This window comes from Mirounga leonina, unplaced genomic scaffold (genome assembly GCF_011800145.1).
Source record: "Mirounga leonina isolate KUSES-001 unplaced genomic scaffold, KU_Mleo_1.0 Mir_151, whole genome shotgun sequence".
Classification (NCBI taxonomy): domain Eukaryota; kingdom Metazoa; phylum Chordata; class Mammalia; order Carnivora; family Phocidae; genus Mirounga; species Mirounga leonina.
This window is the reverse complement of record NW_023270377.1, coordinates 72,907,235-72,934,994: the sequence shown is the minus strand read 5'-3', so window position 1 is coordinate 72,934,994 and position 27,760 is coordinate 72,907,235. Positions and strand designations below refer to the sequence as shown.

Here is a 27,760-nt window from a genome sequence, read left to right as displayed (position 1 = left end):
AGTGGGGCTCAATCTCAGGACCCATGACATCATGACCTGAGCTGAAACCAAGAGTCAGTCGCTCAACTGACTGAGCCACCCAGCTGCCCCTAAATTGATTATTTTAGACAACAAATAATTTAGCACCTTCCTACATGCCAAGTACCATTGTGCTTGCTGGAGATAAATTGGTGGTGGTGATAGTTGGGGGTGGAAAGAACTAAGTCCCTGCCCTCCATTTATTGAATCCTATGAGAAACCAAACATCCCCATAGATCAGATAAGTCATGACTGCTGTTGAAGGAAAAAAAAAAAAATCTAGTAGGGCAAACTTATTTGAATATCCAAACTAAGATCAGAATTTTGCTCAGTAAGTATCAAATTTAAGTAGAAGTGATTGGATATTCTTACTGTAGTGAAACAATATCTGTTAAAGATATATTTGTCAAGTGAGTCTGAAAGTTTTGTTTTTATAGGTAAAAAGAACTAAATTCTTACTTGTTTTCCTTTTTAAAGTTTCAAGCCCCAAATAAAGTTTCTCAATAAACATTGAATCTGGGTCGCAAAGAGATATTCCGATAACTGAGGAATGTTTATGATTTGGGTAACGAATAAAAGGCTATCTCAAACAAAAGGAAAGGGAAGGTAAATTTAGTAGAAAGAAATGTTTATTAACAATACTAGCTGCCTTCTTATAAGGTTTCCCAGTTTACAAATGCTTCCACATAGGGGTTAATCAGATCACTGCAATTGCTCTAGAAGATCGGCACAGAAGCTGGTATTAACTCTGTTTTGTAGATGAAGAAACAGACTCTGATGGGCAAAGGGACATGCCCAGAATCAAATCAGTCCTAAGCACATAGGTCCTGGATTCAGGTGTCCTGAGTCTCCCAGCGCTCTCCCTTGGTGCCTAGGATTAGCCTGCTTTCCATGTGAATGTGGCAGTCCACTTTCTTTTCAGACAATCAGGACATCCGGCTCTGTTCAGAGTGATTTGATAACAATTTGATAAGGTGTGGAATCTTCCTGTGATTAGAGAGAGAAATCTGATAAGATACAGGACTCAACCATGCAACCGATAAAGGTTCTCAAAAGGCTGCTTCCCGTTAGAATTCCCCAGCTGGCCCTTACCACATGGTTCCGTGTATTTATCATGTGGCTCACACTCGGAATCGCCCCTGGGGCAGGTTGAGCCATTCCAGTGGGTTTGTAAAAAGTTGTGTGCATGAACTCACACACAAATGAGGAGAGGGGCATAGAAAGGTGGTGCCGTGTAAGGGAAAGGACTCTCTTTTGCCTGTCCTTTTAGGAGAGATGGATCCGTTTCCCACTAAAGGGCTTCTTTGCCTTTGTTTCAGAATTCGATTCTCAAGTTTTCAGTTGGTTTACTTGAAATTTTACGGTAGCTGTGTATAAAATTGGTAGCACTGGCAGGAACTTAAGAGATTGCAAAGTTCCACTCTGTGGCTCAAGTGATGAGGAAACTGAGGCAGGGGTCAGGACTGGCCCAGAATTTTTAGACGCAGGTGAAAGATAAATAAATCTGGCTGAGTTAAGTTGAAAAGAACTTTTTGAGAGGGCATTGAACAGCAGGCAGAAATGCTGGGAAAGCTGAAGACATAGCTTGAAAAATAAGGGACCGAAAATGATCTGCGGCAACCAAAGCCATGGGCGACCTCTGTGCCTGCTCTGGGGCATGAAGTCTTTAATGCTGGTGACTGCATGTCACCTCTTGTTCTGCCTTCCTTGCAGACGCCTCTGCCACCGCTGCCCCTAGAAAGAGGTGGTGCTGTTGCTGTTTGCCTCCACCTTCAGACTGGATTCCCCACGTCCCGTTCTCAGGGTCACTAGCTCGAGGTTGAAGTCTGTGTCGAGAGTCTCTGATTAGAGCTAGGTCGGAGGCTTGTGTCCCAGTGGACACAGTGGACCTTCTTTCTCTCCTATGGGAGGCGTAGCTTTAGCCCCTCTGAGAGACTTAGATGGTGGGGGGCAGGGGGTTTAGATGCTGGGAAGCAAAACTAAACAACACCCAGACAATTATCTATTATAGAAGCACACCCAGTTAGAGGCTGTTTGAGGAATGAGAACTTGGTTCTTTGGACGTTTCCCAATTTATAGCAAGCGTTGACCTCCTTTGTAAAAACTGGCAGAACGTCCCTGTTTTTTAAGAGAAAGTGAAGTCGCCTGGATTAAGATTTGGTGATTCTGATATTTTGAAATGGTTTGTTATCCTGTCAACTGTTTTCCTCTGGACTAAAACCGTTTTCCTGTCTTTCTATCCTTTGTGACATCTGGAAGAGAATACTTTTTCGTCCGTGGTAAAAAGTGAAGAGGGAAAATGAGAAAAGAGCAAACTGTATTCATAAAGCGCAGAGATTAGAGATTAGCGGTCACGTAATTTCAGGAAAATTTTGCCACATTGATGAGTGGTAAGCCATTTAAAACTCAAAAATAAACAGAGCTTTTTGTTTTTATTTTTAAAGTATTTTAGGCAGTAGCCGTATCTTTCAATTAAGGTGTAAAGTGGTCTTAACTTCCCAGTATTTTTTTTATCTTTTAATAATGACAGTTAATATTAATGGAGAACTATTATGTTGTACTAGTTATCTTACTTATTCCTCACGTTATCCCTCCCCCCACCCCCATCCATCCCATTATCATCCCTCTTGGATAGAGGAGTGAATAGAACCTTAGCTGAAGCAACTAGCATGAGGTTTCCCCATTGGTCGGGGATGGACTGGAAGGCCAGGATACATTCCTATGAGAGAAGACTCGCAAATCTTCCCATAACCTAGGAGAGAAAAGAAGATGTGTCTGGAGCTCCATGCTTGGTGATATCTTAGGAAAACTGCAGAGGAAAAAAAGAAAGGAAATGTGGTAAGGGTTGGAGACTTTTTGGAACTTGTGACTTTTTCAAGTTAGACTGTTGATTTGCCCTTGTATCTCAGAATCTGGGGGTGGCCGGACCAATCTCTTTCCATTTCTGTTCCCCATAGTGATACCGAGCTCAAGGCCTGGCACCGGTAGGTGTTTAAGGAATATTGGTAGAAGAAGTATCTCAAGCAGCCCCAGGACAGTTATCTTGGGTTAAAATGCCACTCCTCCTAGACCATAGACTCAGTAAATGAAGGCCGTCACCCTCAATGCTAGATATCCTAAGATAGCTGATCAGAGACTTCAGTGCATTTCAGAAACAACCAAAGACGATTACCTATGGCGTTAGGCCACATCTTGTATGGTCTATCAAAGAGTCTCTATAGTGTGTCTTGCTGACCGACTTTACAACTTCATTTCAACTATTTTTGTCTCATTACTTCTTTTCTGTTTTTCTCCCTTTGAAGTACAAAAACTTATTTGGGGCCTGTCCTAGTGGGAGGATGAATTGCCCTGGGGAGGGGTTTTCACTGTAAATTGATGGCTAGAGCATTTTTGCACAGATATAGCTGATGAATACCCAGAACCTTCTGTTTATAGTTGAAATGTGGTTTTATTTTTGTTCAACTCTAGCTAGATTCCTCAGTATCTGAAAAGTAGAAAACTTACTCTTCATTAGATCATTTAAAACTTTTTTAAGAAAGGAAAGTCCTGAGGGTATAGAAACTTTCCATACTTAAATATGTCACACTAAGGTACCTCACAATGTTTCGTTTACAGGGGGCCAAAGACCACAGATCCACGCTGATTGCTAATTATTCAGATTGTAAATAGCTCCTCCAAGAACTTAGGGTGAGACAAAAGAAACAGGAAGGAACAAAAGGCCCACGATAATGAAAAGGATATTGTGAAGAGAAAGGCTGGGTAGAATTATGATGCAGGTCACATCCTGTGCCTGTATTTAATTGTACCTTTGTATTTAATAATAAAAATGATTACATGCTCAGTGCTAACAGGTGTCCCTTCCTCAGAACGGTAGTGTGGATAAGTGACAGCAAATTATTCCAATTCATAAACTTTGAATATGATGCTTTTCTTTTGAGTTTCTCCGGTCTATAATAGAAGACATTTTCTGCAGAAATATACATCAAATCAGGAAGAGTTTTAAACTTAATTCCTGATACGTATGTATAAAATATAGGTGAATAAAGTACAAATGAAAAAAAATTACTTTGCAGGCCCTATTTAATGAAATGGGGATGTACTAAATGCCATGTCGCATTTCTGGTAGTTTATGCTTCATATAAGCTTTGGATATAATTGCAAATTAGCAGTAATTAAAGTTTATAGTTGGTGGTCTTGCTGTTAGGGCTTAATTGCCTTCTCTGCATTTTCTCTACTTCTTGCTAATCTGGGCCGCCTTTCCTAACTGCCCTGTCTAAAATATACCCCAGCCCCAGGGAGTTGCTCTCCCTGCCCCAGATTTTTCCCTCTATCGCCATCATGGCAATTTCTAATTGATTTTAGTTGATTTTATCTGTCTTCCCTTTCGAGTGTGGTTCCATAGAGCAAAGACTAGGGTAGTACTGTTCTCCCTACTCAGTGGAGCCCTAGGCCTACCATCATGCCTGGCTTCCAATATGTACTCAGTATTTGTTAAAAGGATCTGCCACCTGCTGTCCTAATCATACCTCAAACCCTTGCTTGCTTTAACTTTATCACTGGCCTTCTCCTTCTGCTTGGGTTTTCACTAAAGATTGTGTGATAGAAGACATCTGTTTCCATTGTGTGCTGGGTAGCTAGGTAGAGAGACAATAGTTCCTTGGTTCAGTGGAGACCACAGCTACAGTGAGGGTAGAGTCGAGGGGTTGGCCACTGTTCCTAGAATCTCTTGGCCTTGAGCACATTTCCCTTATTTGAGCAGTCTTTAACCTATGATTATGTTCTATAATCATGTACATTTACTCATTTATTCATTCAACAAATTTTGGAATATCTGCCATGTAGCAGATGCTATGGTAGGTACTGGGAAAGCAAAATTAATAAGATGCACTCTGTTTTTTTAGGAACATATTATTAGAATCAAGGTTTCCTAGACCTGGAATGACATCTATTTAGGTGTCTGTTGTAAACCTGGTTTCTAGCACAATTTCTGACACATTAAAAGCATTTAGTACAGATTTGTTCAATAAATGAGTGTCGAATGCAGGTATTTAGAAAATAGTTTGTGGTGTAATAAGTATATGTTTACAGTGTCATGGAAGCACAGAGGGGAGAAGGCTGTTGTGTCCGAGAGGAGTCAGGGAAGGTTTCATGAAAGAAAGATGAAAAGTTGAATAGTCTACCAGGCAGGATAGAATGCTTCATGGAGTAGAGACCCCATGAGCAAAAATCAGAGGTAGGAAGAGTAGAGTTTTATTTGAAGATGGCACTGTGGTCAGCCTGGAGATTTAAGGTCAGTGTGAGGAGGTAATGGGCATTGAGGCTGTTGGAATCATCAGTGTCTTTATTCAGGTACCCTATGCTCCAAATAGCTCTGTGGCACAGACTAATCATCTTACCGCCATTTATTTTACCCATTTCTATAGGAAAACAAATTGTGTTCTAAATTGTCGTCTTAGAGGCAGTCTTAAAGATAGAACCTATTTTTAAGTCAGGACTAACTTTATTAGGAAATTGGCTACATTGCCTATATAAGTTATCTATTGCCAAAATTCCACATAACAACCAACCATAAAACCCCAGGAGCATAAAAACAATTAGGCTTTATTGCTCATGCATTGGAGTAGTCATCTAGGTGGTTCTCGTAATCTTGTCTGGGGTTAGCGCCGTGATTATTCTGGTTTCCCCTGAGCTTGCACTCATGTTTGGAGGTGTCGACTGTCAGCTGATGCAGAATGACCTTGGCTGGCATGACTAGGGCAACTTGCCACATGCCTCTTATCGGCCTCCTGGTACCAGCAGGCTAGCCTGGGTATGTCCTTTTCATGGCATTGGCAGAGCGTCCTTTTTAAAATCACATCTACTAATATTCCATTGGCCAAAACACTTTCACGTGGCTGAGTCCAGAGTCAGGGTGGGAGAGGACACTCAAGATTGATGGCAAAGGGCATGGCAGCAGGGAGGTGTGAGGAATTGGGACATTTTTGGCAGTCTCCTGCATATAGCCCGCAAAAGCCGATCAAATCAAGATTTCACTATAATTCTAGAACTAATGGAAGAATATGATTTCCGATTTTGTTTTTATGATTTACTTTATAAAGCACCTGTCTTTTGGTTTTTATTAATGCTCATTCTTTTTTCAGACATGCTGGGCCAAAGTGAGGGAAACCAGAAATGAGGAATAGGTTGAAATGAAATCTTGAAAGGGATAGGTAACTATTGAGGATTAGCCATTACATGCATTGTAGAATTTCAGAGGTGCCACCCAGCTCCTCTCCTTGTATAGGACACTGAAGCCCAGAGGAGTACTGGGTCACATGTGACCCAGGCCTTCCAAGCCCAGAGCCATTCTCCACTGTATCTGGTAAGGTGCATCCTCCCTAAACTGCTCCCTGAGTCTCCCTGATCCCTGCCACTCCCCACACAAATCATCACTTTTCTAAATAATTTACTTTTGGAACTGGCATTGTTGTCACAATTTACTGTGAAAAGTATGTTCTCATTTCAGTCTTCCTTTTCAATTTTATTCATCATATGAACTTAAAACAGATTTTGTAAAACCCTTACACACACACACACACACACACACATACCCCTTTTCTACTCTGCTTCTGCTTCTACTTGCACTCTTCCCATCAGAAAGGGAAATTTTAAGTATAATGATTATATTAAATCAGCTCGAGTTTAGTAGGTTAGCCTTTGAATTATCTTTGCCAGACTGCTAAGGAGAAGCTGCCCAAGAGGTCATTGTGACACTGTCAGTCTGAGACAATGAAGCATGCCCTGTGGATTTTGTTAGGAATGGGATTAGAGCTTAAGGGAAGTGTTCTTTCTTTCAAGCATCCTTTTCCCCCCTGCTAGCAGGAGTCATGTGATTACAAGAGACCCAGGCCAGGCATAGGGAGATTGGAGGAGATATGTTCAACATTTCAACAGTGGCAGTTTTTATTGATGCTGAAGTTATGGGTAGGTGTTATTTTAATAAAGAACCATTTTTTATCTAACAGTTAGACTTTATATACAGATTCCTGGGTCCATAGTTACCTCTGTGCACTGTAAATGGCCATTTTAAAAGTACCCCGTATGAAAAGAAGACTATATGTAGAATTTCAGAGCATCGTACACTTTTAGATCTGAAGGACCAGGAAGAGGCCAGGTAATTTGTTACCAAGGGTTTTTTCATAGTTACTCGTTCTGCACATCCTTTCCGCATTCAGGGATTCTCTCTCTTTTTTTCCCAGCTATTTTGCATGTTAACTTAGTTGCCAAACTTTGAAACCCTCTGAGGAGAGCAATACTGCTATGTCTCCAAAATATTTACATTTGAGGCCAATCTTTTAGATGGTGACATTGTGAAATATTTTTCACATTAAGTATCTCTCACTATCCTATACGCAGGGCCATTGAGAATTAAGACAAAATCCTTCTCTGCCACCACTGACCTTCATTCTTTTCGGTAGGTTGATTTAATATTGTGTTTTTCTAAACAAGGGAAAACAGTTACAGTTCCACCTCTTATGTGCTTCCTCTCATACGAGTTGTAAGTTCAGTATGTGCACATATGTGAGATTTCAAGTGCAGAAGAATAGAGTAGGAAACAGATTTTCACAGTCCCCGTCTGGGTCCTTGTGTAAGTGCCAATGTAAAGCTATGCTCTTCACTGATCCGTGAGGAGTATCATGTTGCCTGGCTCTCAGGAAACGGATTGGAAAATCCAAACTGAATAAGCAGATCAATTGGGTGGGAGGGAATTGAGATTATTGTATCACATTCCAATGACATGCAATGTTGTCAAAAACTTTTTTTCTCCAGACATAAAATTATAGGAGGCATACAGATACCTTCAAAATGTCAGTAAAGGGGGTTGGAGGGGAATTTAGTTAAGAATAATGAAAATTTACCCTTTCTCCCGGGAAGCATACACTGAGAGCATCTGGGTATCTCAGGGTAAAGGGTGAATTTAATGTGGGTAGGGGAGGACGTCTACCATGAATCCAAGGAGGTAAATAAGCTGAATGTCTGCAAAGAAGGCGACTTCTGGGTGGAGGTGTGAGCTCCTGGGCCCAGAGGAAATTCAAATTGCTTACTCCTCAATTTTTAAGAACTTACCATAGCTGTGTTTGCACTCCCCTACAGAGCAAGGGGAAATAGGATGAGTCTTGAGGGAATCATTTATAACCATTTCTCCCCTGTCCCACTTATCCAACTTAAATATAAGGGCTAGTTTTGGTTTAAGTTCCGATTTTCCACATTTCTGGAGTTTCTGTACTTCCCTCAAATTTCTTGTCACCTATTTCCTGATGTCTGAAATTTCTTTAACATTAGACAAAACATTCCATAGTTAGAGGTAAGACTATAGATCGATAAAGACTGTAAAAATTTATAAACTTATATAAAATTGATATAAATCTATAAGACTGTATATCTAAGACTATAAATAAACCTGTTTATTTAACTCACTGAATGGAATTTGGCTAAACTTAACATTACTTGATAACCTGTTTGTGCCTGGTACTAACAAGGAAAACAAAACAAAACAAAACAAAAGATGAACAAGAAAGCCTTCCTGCCTTCCCATGACTGGGATGAGGAGGTGGGAAATCATACAGCGATTACACTGGCAGGTGAGTTCCAGGAGACCAGTGTGTTCCCTGCATTTGTCTCAGTGCTTGAGTCATAATCAAGGCTTATTATTTTTTTAAGGTGATGGAAACATGGGTGAATATAATATTATAAAGCCTAGGAAAAAGGTAGATACAAGATATGATATTGGCTCAGAAAAAGGGATGAACAACTTTGCCTTGGAGGGACTCAGGGAAGGCAGAATCTAGGGGAGATATTTGAATCAGATCACGAGGGATGACTAGGGGTTGTCTGAGCTTCTAGAATAGTATTTCAGCCAGAAGAATTAGTGTGGACAAAGGCAAGAAGGTGTGAAATGGCAGGAATGTTGGGGGAGTTGCAAAAATTTGACAACCCTAGATAGTAAGAATAGTGGGAATGGGAGAATTGTGGCAGGTGAGAATCATAGCATGAAGGCCTTAGTTCATAAATAAGTAAGTGACACGCTGATTCGAGTCAAGGCAGGGCTGCTGGGTAGATTGGCGGCAAGGAAAATAAGGACCAAGGAAACTTCTTTCCTCCTCACATTTTAACTGAGGTCGATCTTGTTTACCTTAAAAAGTATTGGGATTTGGAGGCTAATCAGGGGGGCATTTCTTAGTATAGAAGCAACAGCGCTTGATGCACTATACCAGATATACCAAATATATCAAATATATTTATACCAAAATATAAAATGAAATTTTATATTTTGAAAAGGTATTAAGAGAGAGATTTTGGATTTTCAAAGCCTCACATTTTAATAGATGACTATGTAATATAGATATACTACTTTACAAAATAATCTGTCAGTTAACAAATCGGATTTCTGCCTAGTTCCTCTGGACAATGACTTCATATAGGATTTAAAATAGTTAATTTACACGTGGCTTTCCAGAGACTTGTCCTGTGTGTAAATCAAGGCACACCCAGTGAGGTGTGAGTTTTCCTACCATACAAACGTGACTTGGATTTCTTGTACCACCGTAGGGTGTTTCATTGTTATGTATATAAATCTAGTAGAAGGATTGGATGGGATGGCTCCTCGCTTTCGTTTAGATGTGTAATCTCTGTAGTTTAGAGAGGAGATCTATAATGGAATTCTTAATTAGTTTCTTTGGTTTGTTTGCATGTATCTAACTTAGTGGAGCATCTTCTAATTTTAAATGAACCCTCCATTAATAGAAGTTGGTTTCTTAGACTTAACTTTAAATATATATCCTGACTATTTTAATGGCAACTTTAGGGTCATGCTGAGTTGAAATTGATCCAAAGGCTGCCAGTTTTCTTCCCACTTACCCTTCAGCTACTCCTGCTCTTGTTCCTTTCTCCCCCTATTTCCATTCTGTTAATTTCTGGATAAAATAACCCCTTATTCTGTATGTTGAAGTTCAATGTATGTTCTCCGCTGACAGAGGATTTAATGTAGAGGGAAGGGTTCTTGGCTGATCGTATTAGTTCAGTTTTAGAATAAGATGTTTGTGGGGAGGGGTGGCAGAATCTTCGGTCATTGATTCTCTCTTTATAACTTTGCCCTTTTAGCTGGAACAGATTACCTGTGCAGGGCTTCTGGTCCTGCACAGACTGAATCACAAGGAAGAAACTTTACATAAACCATTTATACTAAATGTTTGGTATGCTGGCAACATAAATCAACAACAATATCCATTACAAATTCATCCCTTTATCAGTATTATCTTGATAGAACTGATCCCAGTGTGTGGGAATTTGAACCCTGATTCAATACATCTAGCCCTGGGTAATTAATTATTCAGGGCACAGAGAACCTGGCCCCTGCAATGTAGAGTAATTCTTCCTGGTCAGCGTGAACTCCACTGGCAATAATAAATAGAAAACGTCTCTAGTGATGCCAGTATTTTAAAGTGATTAATCATCTTCCCCCCCCTTCACCTCCCCCTTAGTTTTCTTAAACTAGGATTTTTCAGCAATAAATCTTTAAAAATACAGGTAGGAATTGTTCTGTAATTAAATTTTGCCCTGCTTAATTTCTTACCTTTTATGTGTGATTTAAAAAAATGTTACATTTTAAGGAGCTCTGATCAAAAGTCAAACCAAGAAAAATCCTTTTATAGAATACCAAGAGATTCTCCATGGAAGATTAAGCTCTTGGTTTTGAATATTAGATAGAGCACATACTCATAAAAATTGTTAATCAACACCAGTTGGGGTGTCAGATATTCTGAGGTTTTGAATTGCTTCACTTGCGTGCATACGGGTTGTCTGTATTGGGAAAAGTCTGACATATACATATGTGCCCAAACTGCGAGAATAATTACTTATTTCTTAACTTTCAGATAATCGATGTGAGCTCTTGTAGGAAAGGGATATATTTTTTTTTTTTTGCCCTTTTGCGGTACACAAAGTGCACTTGCTGGAGTGGCAGGTAAATGCCTGACCGAGAATGACCACGTAGTTTTTAAATCATGCCCTAGAGAGCTGACCAGCCATCATGTATATTCTGGGTGACAGGGACCGACGTGACATATCTGTTGTGACACACTTCTGTACCACCATTCTGTGGCTCGAGGTGACTTCTGTCCCTCCTCTGATGCTTTCCCCTGCTGCAGGACAACACAACGACGCACGGATGAACCTCGCCATTGCCCTCACTGCTGCCAGGTATGGGGCTGCCACAGCCAATTACATGGAGGTAGTGAGCTTGCTCAAGAAGACAGACCCCCAGACGGGGAAAGAGCGAGTGAGCGGCGCGCGGTGTAAGGATATGCTCACAGGTATGCCGAGGCTCGAGCAGGGAGGCATTTCTTAGCATCTTGCCTTGCCTATGTAATGACTGAATTACAATTTTTCTGTCACTTCTCTTTTATTTAAGCCAGATTTCAGAGTCCTATTAATTATATTCCTTATTGTCAACAATGACTGGTTTAACGTGAAAATTTTCCCTTGTGGTACTTGGCAATTTTTCCCCTTTGTGTTAAATAATAATAATGATAATGATAATAATAAATGCTCACAAAATTCCCACAGCTCTGAATGCATTCCATTTGGCTTTACAAAAACATGTTATTAATAAAATTAAATAAATGTGCCAAGTTTCAAAGTAAGTGACACAGGCGGTGCATTTATACGTCGTTAGAGTCAATCACTTTCACTTTGGTTAGATTTTCATCCCTGTCCTGGTTCTGTGGCCATGGAGTGAGAGTTTCAAAATTACCTCGTTGCCTTGAACGGAAGCAGCGCTGAGAAATATGTTGTCTCACGGCAATGCTGTTTCCACAGTTGAGTTTTAAGGAGAAAGCGGCTTAATTACTCATCCCACTTTCTTCGCGTTTGGCACTCAGTTGCTGAGCACTTTGCAAACTAGACAGAACTGAGATGAAAAGGTGGCCTGCCCTTTCTTCAGCGTGGTCTTGTTTGGGTAAATTCCCTCGGATGCAAGCCCTTTGTGTGGCTTTCCAGTAACTTCGGCTGCCAGTGTCACTTAGTGTGGTATATAGTATACTTCGCCATAGGTTAAGTTTATAGGCGAATTAATAATCCAAAGCATCAGTGAGCAGAGAAACAAATGGGGCATGTGATTGATGCTGCTTTCTTTCACAGGGCAGGAGTTTGATGTGAGAGCCAAATGTGTTATCAATGCTACGGGACCTTTCACAGACACCGTGCGCAAAATGGATGATGAGAACGCCACGGCCATCTGCCAGCCGAGCGCCGGCGTCCACATCGTGATGCCTGGTTATTACAGGTAACCGGAGGCCCGGGGCGCCGGGGCCCCACTGGGGGCCACAGGGAATCGTCCGCATTCGGTCTTCCAGCTCACTTCTCTTAATAAGAGGTGGTCTAGCTTGCTGTTCAGAATGAGAAATAAGCGAAGGAACTCTTCCAAAACACAAAATACAATCCAGACGTGGGGTTTTCATAGCTCTTACAACAACACTCATTTCTCGGGGTTAATGATTTGGGACCTTTTTTTTTTTTTTTAAGGTTTTATTTATTTATTTGACAGAGAGAGGCACAGCGAGAGAGGGAACACAAGCAGGGGGAGCGGGAGAGGGAGAAGCAGGCTCCCCGTCGAGCAGGGAGCCGGATGTGGGGCTCGATCCCAGGACCCTGGGATCATGACCTGGGCTGAAGGCAGACGCTTAACGACTGAGCCACCCAGGCGCCCCTTTTGTACTGCCTTCAGTGTACTCACCTTCAGAGACCGGGCCTTAGGATTTTTGAATTTTAATTAAAGTATTAAAGGTGGATAGGGTAAAAATTTCCATGAAGGGCATATTTTAATGAAAACACCAACAAATTAGTTTCATAAAATACTCAAATTTGCTTATGGAGGATCTGAAAATGAGGACCGCGCAGGTATTTGTATGTTTATGGCTTTAAAAATGTGTTTTGAAAAATATTACAGCAAGTAAAAATTGGATCTAATTTCGAATCTACCATATTAACAGAGATCATCGTCAGTGGAGAAATGGGTAGGGATAGAGATGGGACAAAAATAACTATTAACTGGAAATCATCTAAATTGAGTGATGGGCACATTAAACGGTTCTGTTTTTACATATTTTGGAAAATTTTAACTAAAAAAGAAACATTTTGATAGTTTTAGTTAAGAAATTAATAATGATTAGCTCTAATGTACATTTCAAGACTTCTGTGGAAAAAATTCATGTGACCATGCCAAGAGTATGGACCATGTGTACTGTCTTTATCTCCATATGTAGTCAATCTAGTAGGCAAACTAGCAATTTTGTGTGGAGTAATGATCTGCGCTCCAGCTATTCATTATGATACTATTTGTAGTTGAGAAATATTAGAAACTGCTTCCAGTCCTAACCTTAAAAGATTGGATAAGTAAATTATGGCATATATGCACGAGGGAATATTATACAGTCATTAAAATTGTAATTGTAAGTAACTTTAATGTTTTAGGAAAACACTAATGATACAGTGTTAGTCTAGAATGAAGGATTCAAGATTATGTGTAGTATGATCTAAACACTGTATGGGTATATAGAAACAGTAAAGGTGATTATCTCTAGGTGATATGATTATGGGTAACAGTTAAAGGTGGTAATTTCTAGGTAATGTGGTTAGGATGAGAGTTATCTCTTCCGTATTTTAATAATCTTCCATAAAGGTTATATAAATCCTTTAATATTTGATAAAATGGATGTACAAAATCTATATTTTGTTTAACGTCTGCATTCTCCTGGAATGCTATCCTGCTATGTTCTATGATGCTTTTGCTTTATTATGAGCTTTTCAGTAACTAAATCTTCCTGAGGAGAGTCCAGGATACACCTAATTTGTACCAAATTCACTTCTACCAAGAAAAATATTATACTTCTATCAAGAAAAATATGAAAGCCCATTTCTTATCCACCAACTTCCAAGATTTCTTTCTCATTTTCTTTTTTTTGAAATGTCCTGATGACATTTTTTTTTTTAAGATTTTATTTATTCATTTGAAACACAGAGATAGAGAGAGCACAAGCAGAGGGAGAGGCAGAGGGAGAGGGAGAAGCAGGCTCCCCACTGAGCCGGGAGCCTGATATGGGGCTTGATCTCAGGACTCTGGGATCCTGACCTGAGCCGAAGGCAGATGCCCAACCGTCTGAGCCTCCCAGGCGCCCCTCTTTCTCATTTTCTAAATGTCTATGTGTAATAAGTAGATCATCATTAGTATTTTCACTTAGGACTGAAGAAACCAAGGTGTTTTCAGGCTTAATGATAAAAATGTATGCAGTGGTACTTAATAGAGTTTTATAAACTGCTAACCACAGTTTAGTTAAATGGAAAGGAGAGAAGTAAATATATGTAAATATGCAAGTGTTTCTTGTATATAGGAAGTTTTCAACAATAGTTCCATTCATAATTAGATGCATTTATTTTGTATTGGATTAAAAATATGCAAGGCCAGCTAGTTTGTAAGTTATTTTTTTGGGGGGAGGGATTTTTTTTTTTTTTTAAATACTCTTAGACTGTAGATATAATACCTAAACCATGGACACACACATTATCATATTTGTTTAGATCTTAGTAGGTTCAATATAATCTCTTGTGTATCATGTTTCATGTTTTCTTCACTATTGTCTCAGGCTATGTTAATTCTGCCACTTAATAATGACATTGTTTGGGACAGGCCTTTTATTCTGCAAACCTTAGTTTACCATCATTAAAATGGGGAGACAGAGGGTAAATTAAAGTGACACCTTGGCACAGAACTTGATGTTCATCTCTTTACCTCTTGCTGACTGCATGACCTTGGCAAGCTACTTCTTTGAGCTCCTAGTTCCTTCTCTCATGATAATAACTAATTTGTATACATTTTGACAATGATGCTTTGATTACTTTATATCCCTTTTTTTGGCTACTCTTCATGAAGTGTCTGGCACATATAGTGACCAGTAAGTATTTTTTGAATGAATCCTATTAACTTTTTTGTGTTATCTTGCCCAAATTGAGATTGTTGCTTCTTTTAAAGTCAAAATTTAATGTAAAACCTACATGGGATATTTTTAATATAGAGAAGTTAAAATATAAAAACAAAATATGATTCTTCATTTTATTGCTCAGATAACCCATGTGTACAAAAGTAAATACGTAAAAGTAATCACTATAGAAATATAGAAAGATACAAAATGAAAAGTGAGAGTCTCTCTTCTTCCTCATGTCCCCCACCTTATCCCTTACTTCAGTTCTTCTCTGGCAATCAATAACACTTCCACATGATTCCTTCCGTAAAATTGTGCGTTTATACTTGCACAATTGTCTATAGTTTTAAAAATTTTACGTGAAAGAGGTCATGCTACACATATAGTTAGGTATTATACTTTATAATATGCTAATAGAGTAGATAAGTGTTTTCAAAGAAATGTAAATATATATCACCTGAATGTAATATTTTCAAAACGGAATGCCTTTCTTAACCCCCCCCCCAAATTTGTCATTAGCTTCAGGGCCCCTCCCCATAAATCATGAAAGTGTTAGTTACAGCTGGGCATGCTTCGGATGCAGTAAGGGATCTCATGCTACTTTGGGAGAAAAGAATGTCCCCATGTTTAGCACCTTGAACTATAACCACTATACATCCTGTTGGAAACCTTAAAGGAGTGGTTTGCAGCCTAGTTCCTATTCAAGGTCTGTTGCAGTTGAGCCCCTTCCTTTGGGACTATGGCCTGGATTAAGGGTTTATTCCCTCTTTAGCACTGACCTTAAGGCATCCCAGGGATGGTTTTGCTCTCCATATCAACTCATTCTCTTGGGTGGGGTCAGACTGAAATGGCTTTCTGGGCTCATCAGTTAGTCACACTCAATTATAGCCCAAGGGTTCGACTAGGTCCTTGGGGATGAGTCAGACCTTCTGGGGTTGCCCTATAAACCGACTGATGGTACCTTAAAGCCTAACATTTTCACTAGAACCTGGTCAGTTTAGAAATGCAGTGAGTTCAGTAGCCACTGATTTTTTGAGTGTAGGCTGCTAAAATGTAGAGCAAGGACCACATGTATACCTTGTTGGGCTGTTTTGGGAGTATTTGTCATGTCATTTATTAAGCTTGTTATGACCCTAACTTACAGGTACCACGGGAGCAACTGTTTCGTTTGGATTATTTTAATTTCAGAAAACCCAGCACACAGAAATCATTTATTTTTAAAGGTATTCTTGAGCTGACATTAAGAACAAATCTGCAATTTTCATCAGAGTTGTGGCTAGATGCTCTTTCAAAAGCAGCAACAATGCAACAAATGACTAAAATACATGAAAATAATCATTTCCTCCTTCTACCTATGGATGCCTTTTACCACTGGCAAGAGGTCAAATTTTTTTTTTCTGTATTGCTGTGTGCATACTGTTAGCTGTAACACTGATTGCTAAGTAGTTAACAATAAATTGATTTCAGTTTAAATAAGGGTACTTCAGGAAGGCAGTGGTCTGCATGAGAAAAATGTTCATTATGTTTAATCCTAGACACACACATAAATTAGCAGCAAGCTTTGCCTCCTGATGTCAAGTGAATCATACATATTGGAAAAAGACCTCTGCCTCCCTGGGCTGTATATACCATCACTGTTGATATCCACTTTCAAACTTTAGCGTGACCTTGCAGAATTAATCCTTCATAAGAAAACAAACTTTTCCCAAAGGGAGAGTATGAATTAGATAATTTAGAACTGATGAAAGGTATTTCCAAGTGGATTCTTAAATTTTTATACCATTCATTAGTGGCTTTGTCTTCCCTCTGTGCTTGTTAATTTTATGTTTGACACATATGTCTTCGCTTAAGCGGTTGACTCTCTACAGGTTCCAGTTATGTGTGTGTTGGTAACCATCACCTTCACCCTTTAAACTGCTTTTACTGCATTGAAAGGTTTTAAAGGATTCAGTAGTTTTGCTTTTCTAATAGCATTTCATGTCTAGGTGGTTGACTATTATAATTTTATGCTGAAGTTTATCAGGTTTATTGAGTTATTTAAGCACATCATATGATATCTGGTCCATAAAATGATCATACATAAAATATACCAACATATTGTGGGTTCCTTAAATTTTAGGATATGGAATTTCTCCTTTTGTTCCAACATGGTACTGTTTATCACATTGGAAGCTTGAACTGTGAATGAGTTAATTCCCAGTCCCAAAGTGACTGATTTAATGTAAGGAGGGCATATTAACCCGGGATCAAATCAGTTGCTTACAAAATACATAATTAGCTGGTTTCTTTTAAGATTTTTTTTTAGAGAATCTTAGGACAAAGACAAAGCAAAAAAATATAAAATATTCTATCCTTGTAGTTTTCAATATATAAAAATGAAAGTGAAATTATTTTCTTGAAGTGAACCTGAGTGAAGAAGAGATCTTAGCTGAAGGCTTAAATGATTGACACACTTCTATGGTGCTTTTTGCATATGCTAAATAGAACTGTGGCCCATTCTCTCAATGTCTCTCAATTGTGCTGTAGACAGTGTTTCTGTATACAAAGGATGTGTGAAAATGGCAGCATTTCATGAGACTGATGGGTCTTTGCAAAGAAAGACTCCTACTCCTTGCAGTTTACATAAAGAAGATGCATTAGCTAAGCTGATTATAATTTCTTTTTTTTTTAACAAGTTATTTTGTAGGTCTTTTTTTTTAATTTTTTTATCTTTTTAAGTAAGCTGTATACCCAACCTGAAGTTTAAGTCACGACCCCGACATCCAGAGTCGTGTGTTCCGCCGACTGAGCCAGCCAGGGGCCCCTAGATTTCTTTTTCATAAAATAATTATTTTGGTTTGCTTTTAAGCGGTTGTTAGTCTCTCATCCTTACACATTTGAATCAATAGGAAGTTCTTTTAAAAACATTTTTTTCAAGGGAATGATAAACATAAAAATTTGACTATTTGCCCTTTAAAATTTGTGGATGTAGGAAGGACTTGTTGAAATTTATTTAAACCAAATGGAATTGTGTTTTCTATTTAAGAAATTTCATTAATGGAAGCTGAAAATACCTTTAACATTGGCTTGCTGCGAGAATTCAGTCACTGAGGATTTGTAGGGACGATTTGAACATAACACTTCAAGATTCCTCCCACCCCTTATCAACTTCTCCAAATTTCTTTGAATGGTCAATGAATGCATTAAAACAACAGTTTCTACCGATTTAATGGCACTATTGGACAGGTTTTGTTACTATGTATTTATAGTTGCCTATTATTTCAAGTGTGTTTTATGCTTTGGTTTTAGAATATTAAGTATACGTTTAGTGAAAATTATTGACTAATATTTTGGAAGATTTTATGTAATCTGTCCAAAGAGGCATCCTTGAACTTTGATTTAATAGCATAAGACCTTAGCCTCTTACATCTGTTTAAAGATTGTCATTGCTAAGATATGCCTCTCCTTTTTGACGTTGTCCTGATACATTGTTATTTAAGTAGTAGGAGAAAACTGAGCCCTTTTCTCATTGATGCACTTCTTGAGGTTTCTATAAAATTGAAATAAAGTCAAAAATCTCATATTTGGTGAAGTTGTATAAGTCCATCTGGGTTACGAAGGAGTAAAGAACTTTCTGATTACATTTTAGTTTCTAGAAACTTAGATCCCTGGCTTTTCTCATGTACTTCTGAGACCTTATGCTGAAAGATGTGCCAAGTGTCAAATGTCCCAGGAAAATGCTTTTCATAGACTTGAAAAAAGGTTGAAGAGCTCGCCTTAATTGACCATCATAAAAGGAATTAGAGACATTTATCCCACTGACATTATCTGATGTGAATGGTCCCCAGAATATAAAAACCCAAACAATTGGAAGGTGAAGTCCACTTTTGTAATTAACCTTGCATTGTTGAAATGGGGAGGGCTGGTTCTACTGTGAATTTTATTATCACACTTGCTCCGTTCTTCTTTGTTACCAAAATTATTTTTTTTTCTTTTAGGAATTTCTAGGGCAGAGCCTTGGCAGTAAAAGCCATAGTCCATGTGTTTTCTTGTTTGCTTATATGACAATTAGTGAACGAAGTAGTTTTTAGAGTGCAGATGAAGGACTGAACATCTGCTAAGTTCAGAAATGTATAACCCTTCTTCTTCCATCAGCCCTGAGAGCATGGGACTTCTTGACCCAGCAACCAGTGATGGGCGAGTTATCTTCTTCTTACCCTGGCAGAAGATGACTATAGCCGGTACTACCGACACTCCAACTGATGTCACACACCATCCCATTCCTTCAGAAGAAGATATCAATTTCATTTTGAATGAAGTGCGTAACTACCTGAGTTGTGACGTTGAAGGTAACTGATGCATCCCTCCAAGTTTGTTTTCCTTCTTTTATACCTCCCAGCCCATCCCAGCTCTCACTGGTAACTGCCACATCCCTGGTGTGACTCCTTCACACCAGGCCTGCTCGAACTCTTCTGTACTGACCACCTCTTCTGGAAGATTTATGGGGCCCAAATTATAAAACAATGGGAAGAAGTCACCTTTGTTCCCCTCTACTTTCTGCATTCCCATGGAAACTCGTACAATTCCTTTCTGATAGTTTCTAATGGCCGTACGTGAGTCATGCATGAGCTCCAAACACGCATGCTCTCTGAGGAGAGAGTGAAATGTTTGCATCGAGATTTAATTTCTGGAGTTTAAGAAGATCTGATTTACAGATATAGGATATCCATAGGAAATAATCAAAGAAATGAGAGGATGGAGATATACAGTCTAAGAAGCTTAGTGAGCTTTACTATATGAAAAGTAGAGTGTTGACAGTGGATTTAGCTAAGAAGGATAAGTATGCTTTTTTAAATTGAAAAAGCCAAAGTTGACGTCTTTTCCATGTTAACCTGGGCATACTGTACTTTTAGTTTGGATGTCATAGTATTTTCTCTACTGTACATATATAACAAGTAGTTTTTACCCTGGCTAGTTTCAGAAGTTTTCCAACATTATCCTTCTGTATTTCCTGCCTCAGTTAATAGCCTCACCACCCAGTCACGCAAGCTGGAAATGGCGTGCTCATCTTTGGTGATCCTTCTCTTTCCACATCCAGTCCAGTTCCTGTCTATGCTCACTCTGAAGTATCACGTAAATCTCCTCTCACTTCATTGTCCTGGTCATACCTGCCTCACTTCTCACTCAGGCAGTTACACGGGCCTTCTAACTGGCTTCCAGGGGTCAGGCCCTGGTGCCCCCTGTGGTCTGACCCTTCCATCGGGACTCTCCTAAAACACAATTCTCATCATCACCTCCTCGCTCAAGAATATCCCTTGGATGTCTCCTCATTGACTTTGGGAGAAATTCTAAACTATCTCGCATGGACTCCAAGGCTCGTCCCGACTTGGCTTTGCAGCTTTATAGTCCACCACTCCACCTTTATGCACTTTATAGTCTTGTCATTTCCAAATCAGTTCATGCATTTTCAACCACACGCTTTGTTTAGGATGAAACTTCGCTCTGGGATGCCCTTTCCCCCAACTTCTCATCTTGACAAAATCCTGTTTCTACTTCAGAGGCCCCCTATCCTTATCCTTTGTACTTCCATAGAACGTTGGTCTAGTGTATCACAACGTTGTATCATAGGTAAGAGTCTAAGATATATTCTCACGTGGAGCTCCTGGAGGGTAAGCATTCTTTATTCAGCTACCAAGCTTATTGTCTATCTGGTATGCTACTCATTATTGTTTTGAACTAAAATGAATTAGTAATAGGCGCTTTCTGGGTTTTGGATGCGGGTAACAGTTTGAAAATCTTTCTATAGTAAGATAGAAATTTTAAGATTTTTGAAAAATAGTCTTCATCTATTTATATCAGGAATCTTCTATGATGTTGGCTTCAATGGAGGACATGCAGAGACACAATTTTCTTCTTGATGTGACTCACTAAAATCTATGAATCCTTTTTCCCTAAAGGATTTTTTGTCATCTTGTGATCACACATTTGCAAACAAACAAAACAAACTGCTTTAAAAAAATGGTCCCAGGGACTCTCCTAGTTTAATTGAAGGATCCATATTGTATAGTTGAGTTTCTTCTGATTTCAAGTAATGGATGCCATTTCATTTTGAGTAAAGTCTCTTTGGGTACCTGCATTAATGGTACAAATGTATGAACTACATGTAACTGAGATCTATGTGGCTAATGTTTATACTCTCTCTCATACACACCCTCACATAGAGTTATTTGGGAAATGGTCATGCCTTGTTTAATACCTGCATTTCAATACTCAAAATGCAATGCGATTTTAGCTGGATACTTTTTTTTTTTCTTTTGAAATCTAAGAGGACTTTCATCTGGATACGATTGTATTTTATGTGTCTGGGTTTTTTTAAGATTTTATTTATTTATTTGACAGAGAGAGACACAGCAAGAGAGGGAACACAAGCAGGGGGAGTGGGAGAGGGAGAAGCAGGCTTCCTGCGGAGCAGGGAGCCGGATGCAGAGCTCCATCCCAGGACCCTGGGATCATGACCTGAGCTGAAGATAGATGCTTAAGGACTGAGCCATCCAGGCGCCCCTGGATATGATTGTATTTTAGTGTATTGATTATTGTTAATGAATCCTGCTTCGTTTCACATTTGCCTGAGTAGCATATTTGTTAAAAGTGGGTTTATATTGGACCCTACGAGCAGGAAGTTTAGATTGTTGGAGCAAGAAGTAAAATTAATTCAAGAGCAGAGAGCTCTATGTTGACAGTTTCCAAATTCTTAAAGTTCAAATGCAATAAGATGAGAAATCTAACTGCTTATACGTGCTGAGAGGCTGGATGTGCTGGAAACAGGTGTAGGTTCCAAAAGGCTGCCGTGCCCATATCGTAGGTGGGGATTTCCACCAGTGAAATGAGCCTTGGGCTGTAGCAGAGACGGAAGCCTGCACCCCTTCCTCACTTTTATTCTGCCTCTGAATGCGTAGGAGATTTAGCAATACCTGCTGGGACCGGGTTGGTCTGTAAAAGTCTTGTCAATTCCCATGCCTTTTGGTAGTCAGGTTAATTGGTAAAACTGACAATGAGGGTTTTTTGCCAATTTTGATTTTTGGTAAAAGTGGCCCAAATTCCTAGCTGAACACTATAAATCAGGCCTGTCTCCTAGCAGTCCAGGGACTCTTGGGATTAAGAATCCCCTGGGGCGGGGCACCTGGGTGGCTCAGTCGTTAAGCGTCTGCCTTCGGCTCAGGTCATGATCCCAGGGTCCTGGGATTGAGCCCCGCAAAGGGCTCCCTGCTCAGCGGGAAGCCTGCCTCTCCCTCTCCCACTTCCCCTGCTTGTGGTCCCTCTCTCGCTGTGTCTCTCTGTCAAATAAATAAATAAAATCTTAAAAAAAAAAAAAAAAAGAATTCCCTGGGGAGCAAATATCTGGGGTAAAAGCAGAGGTGATAGTGCTTTCATATACTTCATTTATTTCCCAGTGCACACCGTCTGTCACACCTGTGCTACTTATCAGCTTGTTTTTTTTAAAAAACAATTAATAATGATCCCTTATAGTTTTTTTTTTTTTTTTTCCCATGTGTGTTTCCAGTTGACCAAAGGCCTCATATTTGAGGAGTTCCCCTCAGTCTTGGTAGAATGCAGTTTGCTACTATATGTCTATATCTTAAAGTGGAGACGTTTAAATTTACATTTTTTCCTAGGAATTCTGGTGTAACCCGATTTCTCTTCCATTATGATGAAGTGGGGAGAGAAAGTCAGCTTCGGGCCCTACTCAGGTCTTTGACTGTAGGCTGGTGCTGCCCATCTTTCTGTCCTTCCCTTTGTCTGTAGTGGTTAATACATGCTTCGTTTTTTAAAACTCTACAATTACCGAGCACTTTTTAGGCTAGACACTCTATGGAACATATTGCCTCTATCATCTCTTTGGTTCCTAATGACAACCTTACCAGGTATATTTTGCAGTTCCCATTTTATAGACATCGAGACTGAGGCCCCATGACTTTCAGCTTCTTGCCCACAGTTTGTTCGCGTTGGAGTCAGGATGAGGACAAGTCAGTCTAGCTGCAGTACTTGTGCTTCTGAGTACCACATGGTACTCTGACTGGTAGTTCCAGGTTTTATGATGTGATTTTATATCCACCAGAGAGTGGATTAAGTCTCTCAATTCATTTCCTGGAAACTGCTAGACACTTGCAGAATGAGCATGACCTTTGCTCTGGACGGGCCTGTTTTGGATTTGAATGTTAAACTGGAGGACGTTTCATATCTTATAACTAATCCCTTGGGCCAAGCAGTCTTCTCTGCAGATTTAAAAAAATAAAGTTTGTTTAGGTCCTAGAGCGATAGTTTTGAAATGTTTTGCATTCGCCAGGGTTGACATAATCATTTTAAAGGATTTATTAAATGGATGAATAAGTAAAATTCTGACAACAGTTTCTGAGCCTCCCCAAATGGCTATATCCTTAAGGAAGGAAAAAAAAAAAAAGTGTCAAATCTTAACACTCATGCTGTTCTCAGCAGCTGCCGCACTTCGGCAAAATGCGTCGGAACAATTCTGAAAAGCATTTTGCCTGTTGGGAATAAGACCATGTCTTCTTTTACGACTTAGAAAGCCTTCCATTCACAGGCTGAATTTTCTAGATTACTTGTTTGTTCTTTTCTGAAATGGGTAATTGATAGTTGTGTGGTGTGTATTGGGTTAGGAAGAAAAATGATCTTTTGAAAAATGTATCATTAAGTCTGCTGGGTAGAGGTTAATCAGAAGGAGGCAGTGGTGAAACTAAGCTATGACTTAAAGGGATTGAGAGAGACAGAAGATTTGCCGAGTGCTTTATCCATGTAGTTTTTCTGGAGTGTTTCTCTAGGCAGCGTCTTGAGTTGTACACAGGTTTTCACATATGCAATTAGTAGTGTTTATAGATTGCCGGTTATTCAATTAACAACCGAGCTGGCCGTATCGACTCACTGCAGACCTGCCTTTTCGCTGCCAGAGATTGTACTAGGGTTATCAACTTACACAGGCTTGGATGTCCTCCAGCTGTTTAATTACAGTGTCACACGCTTTGCTTTTTCCAGTTTCATTAGTTTATAAATGTAATATGGTATCTTATTTCTGTGATTAACACTTCATTTCAGCAGGTTAAACATGCTGGTAGAGAAGTATTGATTTCTGACACTATTTCCCCTGTGTTCATTTAGATATTTTCACATGTGTTTTATTGATTTTCTGAAAGTGGCAAACAGGAGAAAGAACACCCCAAAATGTATGGCTAAATAACTCATGTGAAGCAGAACCGCACATTTGGCTCTTAATTGTCACTTCCTGTGGGCGTCATTTTCTATTAATTTTTAAAACAAACACTTGTCTTGCCAAGGTGTTAAGAGTAGAAATATTCATTATAATTTGAAGCAATTACACAGCACTTAGTCTTGTCAACCAGCTGTGGAAAATGTCTATTCAACTTTACTATTTATATTTTACTCTTTATATATTGTATACACCAAAACCTGAATGAGTTATTTATTGGGATTGCAACAAAAATAATCCTTAAACATGATGGTAAAGGGAATATCTTTTTGAAAATATTGCCAAGTACTTTTATACACTGTGGAGGTGCTCACGTGGGTTTTTAAACATCTGGGCATTTGGCACTTAAATAGTCAACTGGGTGCCCTCTGGGTGAGCTATTCTAATAAGTGGTGTTTAATGAGGACTTTCCTCAACTCCTGTAATAGTGTTGTTTCCTGTCATCTTGTTTTATTAAAGCATTTATTTATGTTAGAAGAGAATATCCAAATGTTTAAATATATAGTCATTAGATACTTTATACAAAGCCTGGGATATTGGCTCAGAGGCCCAAATATTATTGCTTTTGATTTTGTATTGTAGGCTGTTCTTGTTTGATAAAAAAAGTTTAGAGAATGTTTTAATAGGCCACATCTTATATATTGATCACTATTCATGACCCCTACTTGATGTAAGTTTTGGGGTTTTGAGAAATACTAGAATTGACATTGCTAAAGATTTTGAAAATGGTGAGAAAAATGAAACAGTAATGAAACCTGGTTTAGCTATCCTGGCAGTATGAGAACCAGAGAAATCAAGATGAATTTTTGAGCTCTGAGGCGTAAAAGCCTTGACTTGAGTGATTTTCTTCACATATTATACCTTGGAGAATTTAAAGTAGGTGATGGCCACCACCGACTCGTGGCTACAATGTGAACGATAGAAACGATTTCTCAGTAAGAACTTGAGGGTAGTACTTAGTTTAGTAAATACTTCAGTATTTAATTTAGTAAAAGTTGGTACTTAATTTAGTACTTTTTAGTACTTAGTCTGGTAAAATATTTATTTCTTTGAACTCATGAGCTTAGTAGGAGAAGAGGATATTTCGAAGTGATAAATATGGAGCATCTTAGGACAGTGAAGTATTTCGGGGGAAAGCATGCTATTATAGCGGATCGTATTCTCATGAGCAAAGGGAATACAGTCAAATTTCACTGAAAAGGGTGCTCAGTTAGAGATGTGGGTAAGGGGGCCTTAGTGGGAAGTATCCGGCTTGATGATCTACCAGGACAAGTGTGAGATCTACTGCTTGGGGATTTTTATTCTAGAGTTGCCTGGTGTAACATCATAGCCTGTGCATGTGCATATCATGTGGCTATTTCATTTTTAATTAGTTAAAATTAAATAAAATTTAGAATTCAGTTCCTCAGTCATATGAACCACATTTCAAGTGCTTCATAGGCTCGTGCAGCTAGCAGCGAGTGAATTGGGGCTTGTAGAGGTAGAGCGTTTCCAGCACTGCAGAGAAGTCTATGGGACAGAGCTGCTCTATGGAATCGAGATATATTTATATACACTTTTAGAGAAGGAAAGACTCGATTTGAGAGAGTCATTGAATTTGTATTTTTTTGTTTTATAAAATAAATGTGTTATCTTGTAAAAAAAAAAAAAAAAAAAAAAACACCCTCCAGATATAAGAAGGCTCAAGAGGTGAGAAATTCCGTGATTCTGCAATTCTAAGGTACACGGTGCTTATTTCTCTTCACTCTGTCACCCTCCAAGTTGGCTTAATCCTGGGGTTGTTTCCAGCCAATGTGGCTGCAGCAGTTTCGGGCAGAATTAAGAGATAGCTTAACGATTCTCTATTCTGCTTACTGCTTTTGAATCTCTTTCTTCAAAGAACTTTAGGGTTTGTTTAACAGTGTGCAAGGTTTCCACTGTGGGTGAATAGGTGATAAGGAGAGAAACATGTTAGTTCAGTTAGTTGCTGTCTTTTATACAAGAGGTTAGAATTCATGTCTTATGTGCTTAGCCATGCTCGGCCCTATGGACATAGATTATGCCTATGGCCCTGATCGGTCCTTACTTAATTTCAGTGGTGGAGAGATACAAGCACTTTATCCCTCAGCAGGAAATAGCATTTTGAATAATCCACAAAAATCATTAGATCTTAAGGTTGGGAGAAAACTGATAGATAACCTGATCCAACCAGCCTCTGGTCTAATATAAAAATCCTGCAGACCATAAAGACTGACTCATATTTTAAATATGATTTAAAATTTGATTATCCTGACATGTGTCTTTTTAGATAAATTTAATCCCAACATTCATCTGATATAATTCTGGGGTTAAAGAGCTGAATGCTAAACTATAAAATAAGTTTCCTAACACATTATAAACTCTTCCTGGTAGCGTTTTCTTTTCTTTTTTTGAGTATCAATTTCAAGAGTAAGGATTTAAAATGGTATCAGTATCCATAATGTTTTATTTAATATTCCTCTGTGAAGGGAAACCTTGGATATTTTAGTTCGGTCTTTTTGTTTTAGACAACATAATTTTGCAGGTGTGTTCTTCTGCCTGTTATACCAGAAAAGGCAAAGCATTGGCCAGAGAGACTATTTTCATATGCTTCAGATTTACTCTGGGGAGTCTAATTTTCCATCAGATAATTTTAAAATCAGTCAGAGGGCTTTAAGAGTGGAAGCCAAATTCCTGATCAGTGTGGCTACCTAAGGAATTTCACAAACATGCTCGGCAGACTGTGGTGACCACAGTGACGTTCTGTGTGGTTGGCTAAGTTTTATTTTTGACTCAGAGGGCTATTTGAACTCTAATGGAAAATAGTGGTAATTTCCTAGTTAGGTTTTTTGTAAAGATTAAAACATTGCATGATTTGTGTGGACATTTCACGAGACTTTTGTGGAATTGCATGAAGCAAGAATTAACCCTCATTCCATGGAAGCCATCAGGATAAACTTATTTAAGAGAATACACATATCAGAAGGGCAGGTTTAGAAATGGAACCTTGCATTGAGACTCTGTAGGTCTCCAATTAACAAGACTGGAAGCCCTCGGCTTTCTGCACCAGCTTATGATGTTTCCTCTTCCTTTGCTTCTGATGCGGTGTTTAGATATGGATTTGATTAAACACCACTGTAGACGTGTGTCATGTTAAGAGTGTGGTCCTCAAGGAGCTATATTAAAATATGCCAGATTTACCATAGGTGAATTTATCTTTACCAGAAATATATATATATATATATATATATTTTTTTTTTTTTTTCTCATTTGAGATCAAGATGGAGGGATGATCTGTCATTCAATACAGTTTTTTAGGATCTTTCCCCCGTACTTGGTTAGACACCTTAAAAAAAATTTTTTTTTGACTATTCCAGCCATTTCAAGGAGTCTTTGTGACTCTTTCGATAGAGTTGGCTAGATATTTTCTAGATACTTTTCAGGTGGTGCCGTGTATAAACACAGGAGGTTC

General features: G+C 38.9%; 1 protein-coding gene across 1 annotated transcript in view; it reads left to right on the top strand.

Annotated features, from left to right (window-relative positions):
* GPD2 (glycerol-3-phosphate dehydrogenase 2) overlaps positions 1-27,760 on the top strand; it is a 139,898-nt gene that overhangs the window by 94,519 nt on the left and 17,619 nt on the right. The window contains exons 7-9 of the mRNA XM_035007998.1: positions 11,205-11,369; positions 12,196-12,340; positions 19,167-19,360. Of these exons, the coding sequence (XP_034863889.1) occupies positions 11,205-11,369; positions 12,196-12,340; positions 19,167-19,360 (504 nt within the window). The remainder of the gene's footprint in view (positions 1-11,204; positions 11,370-12,195; positions 12,341-19,166; positions 19,361-27,760) is intronic.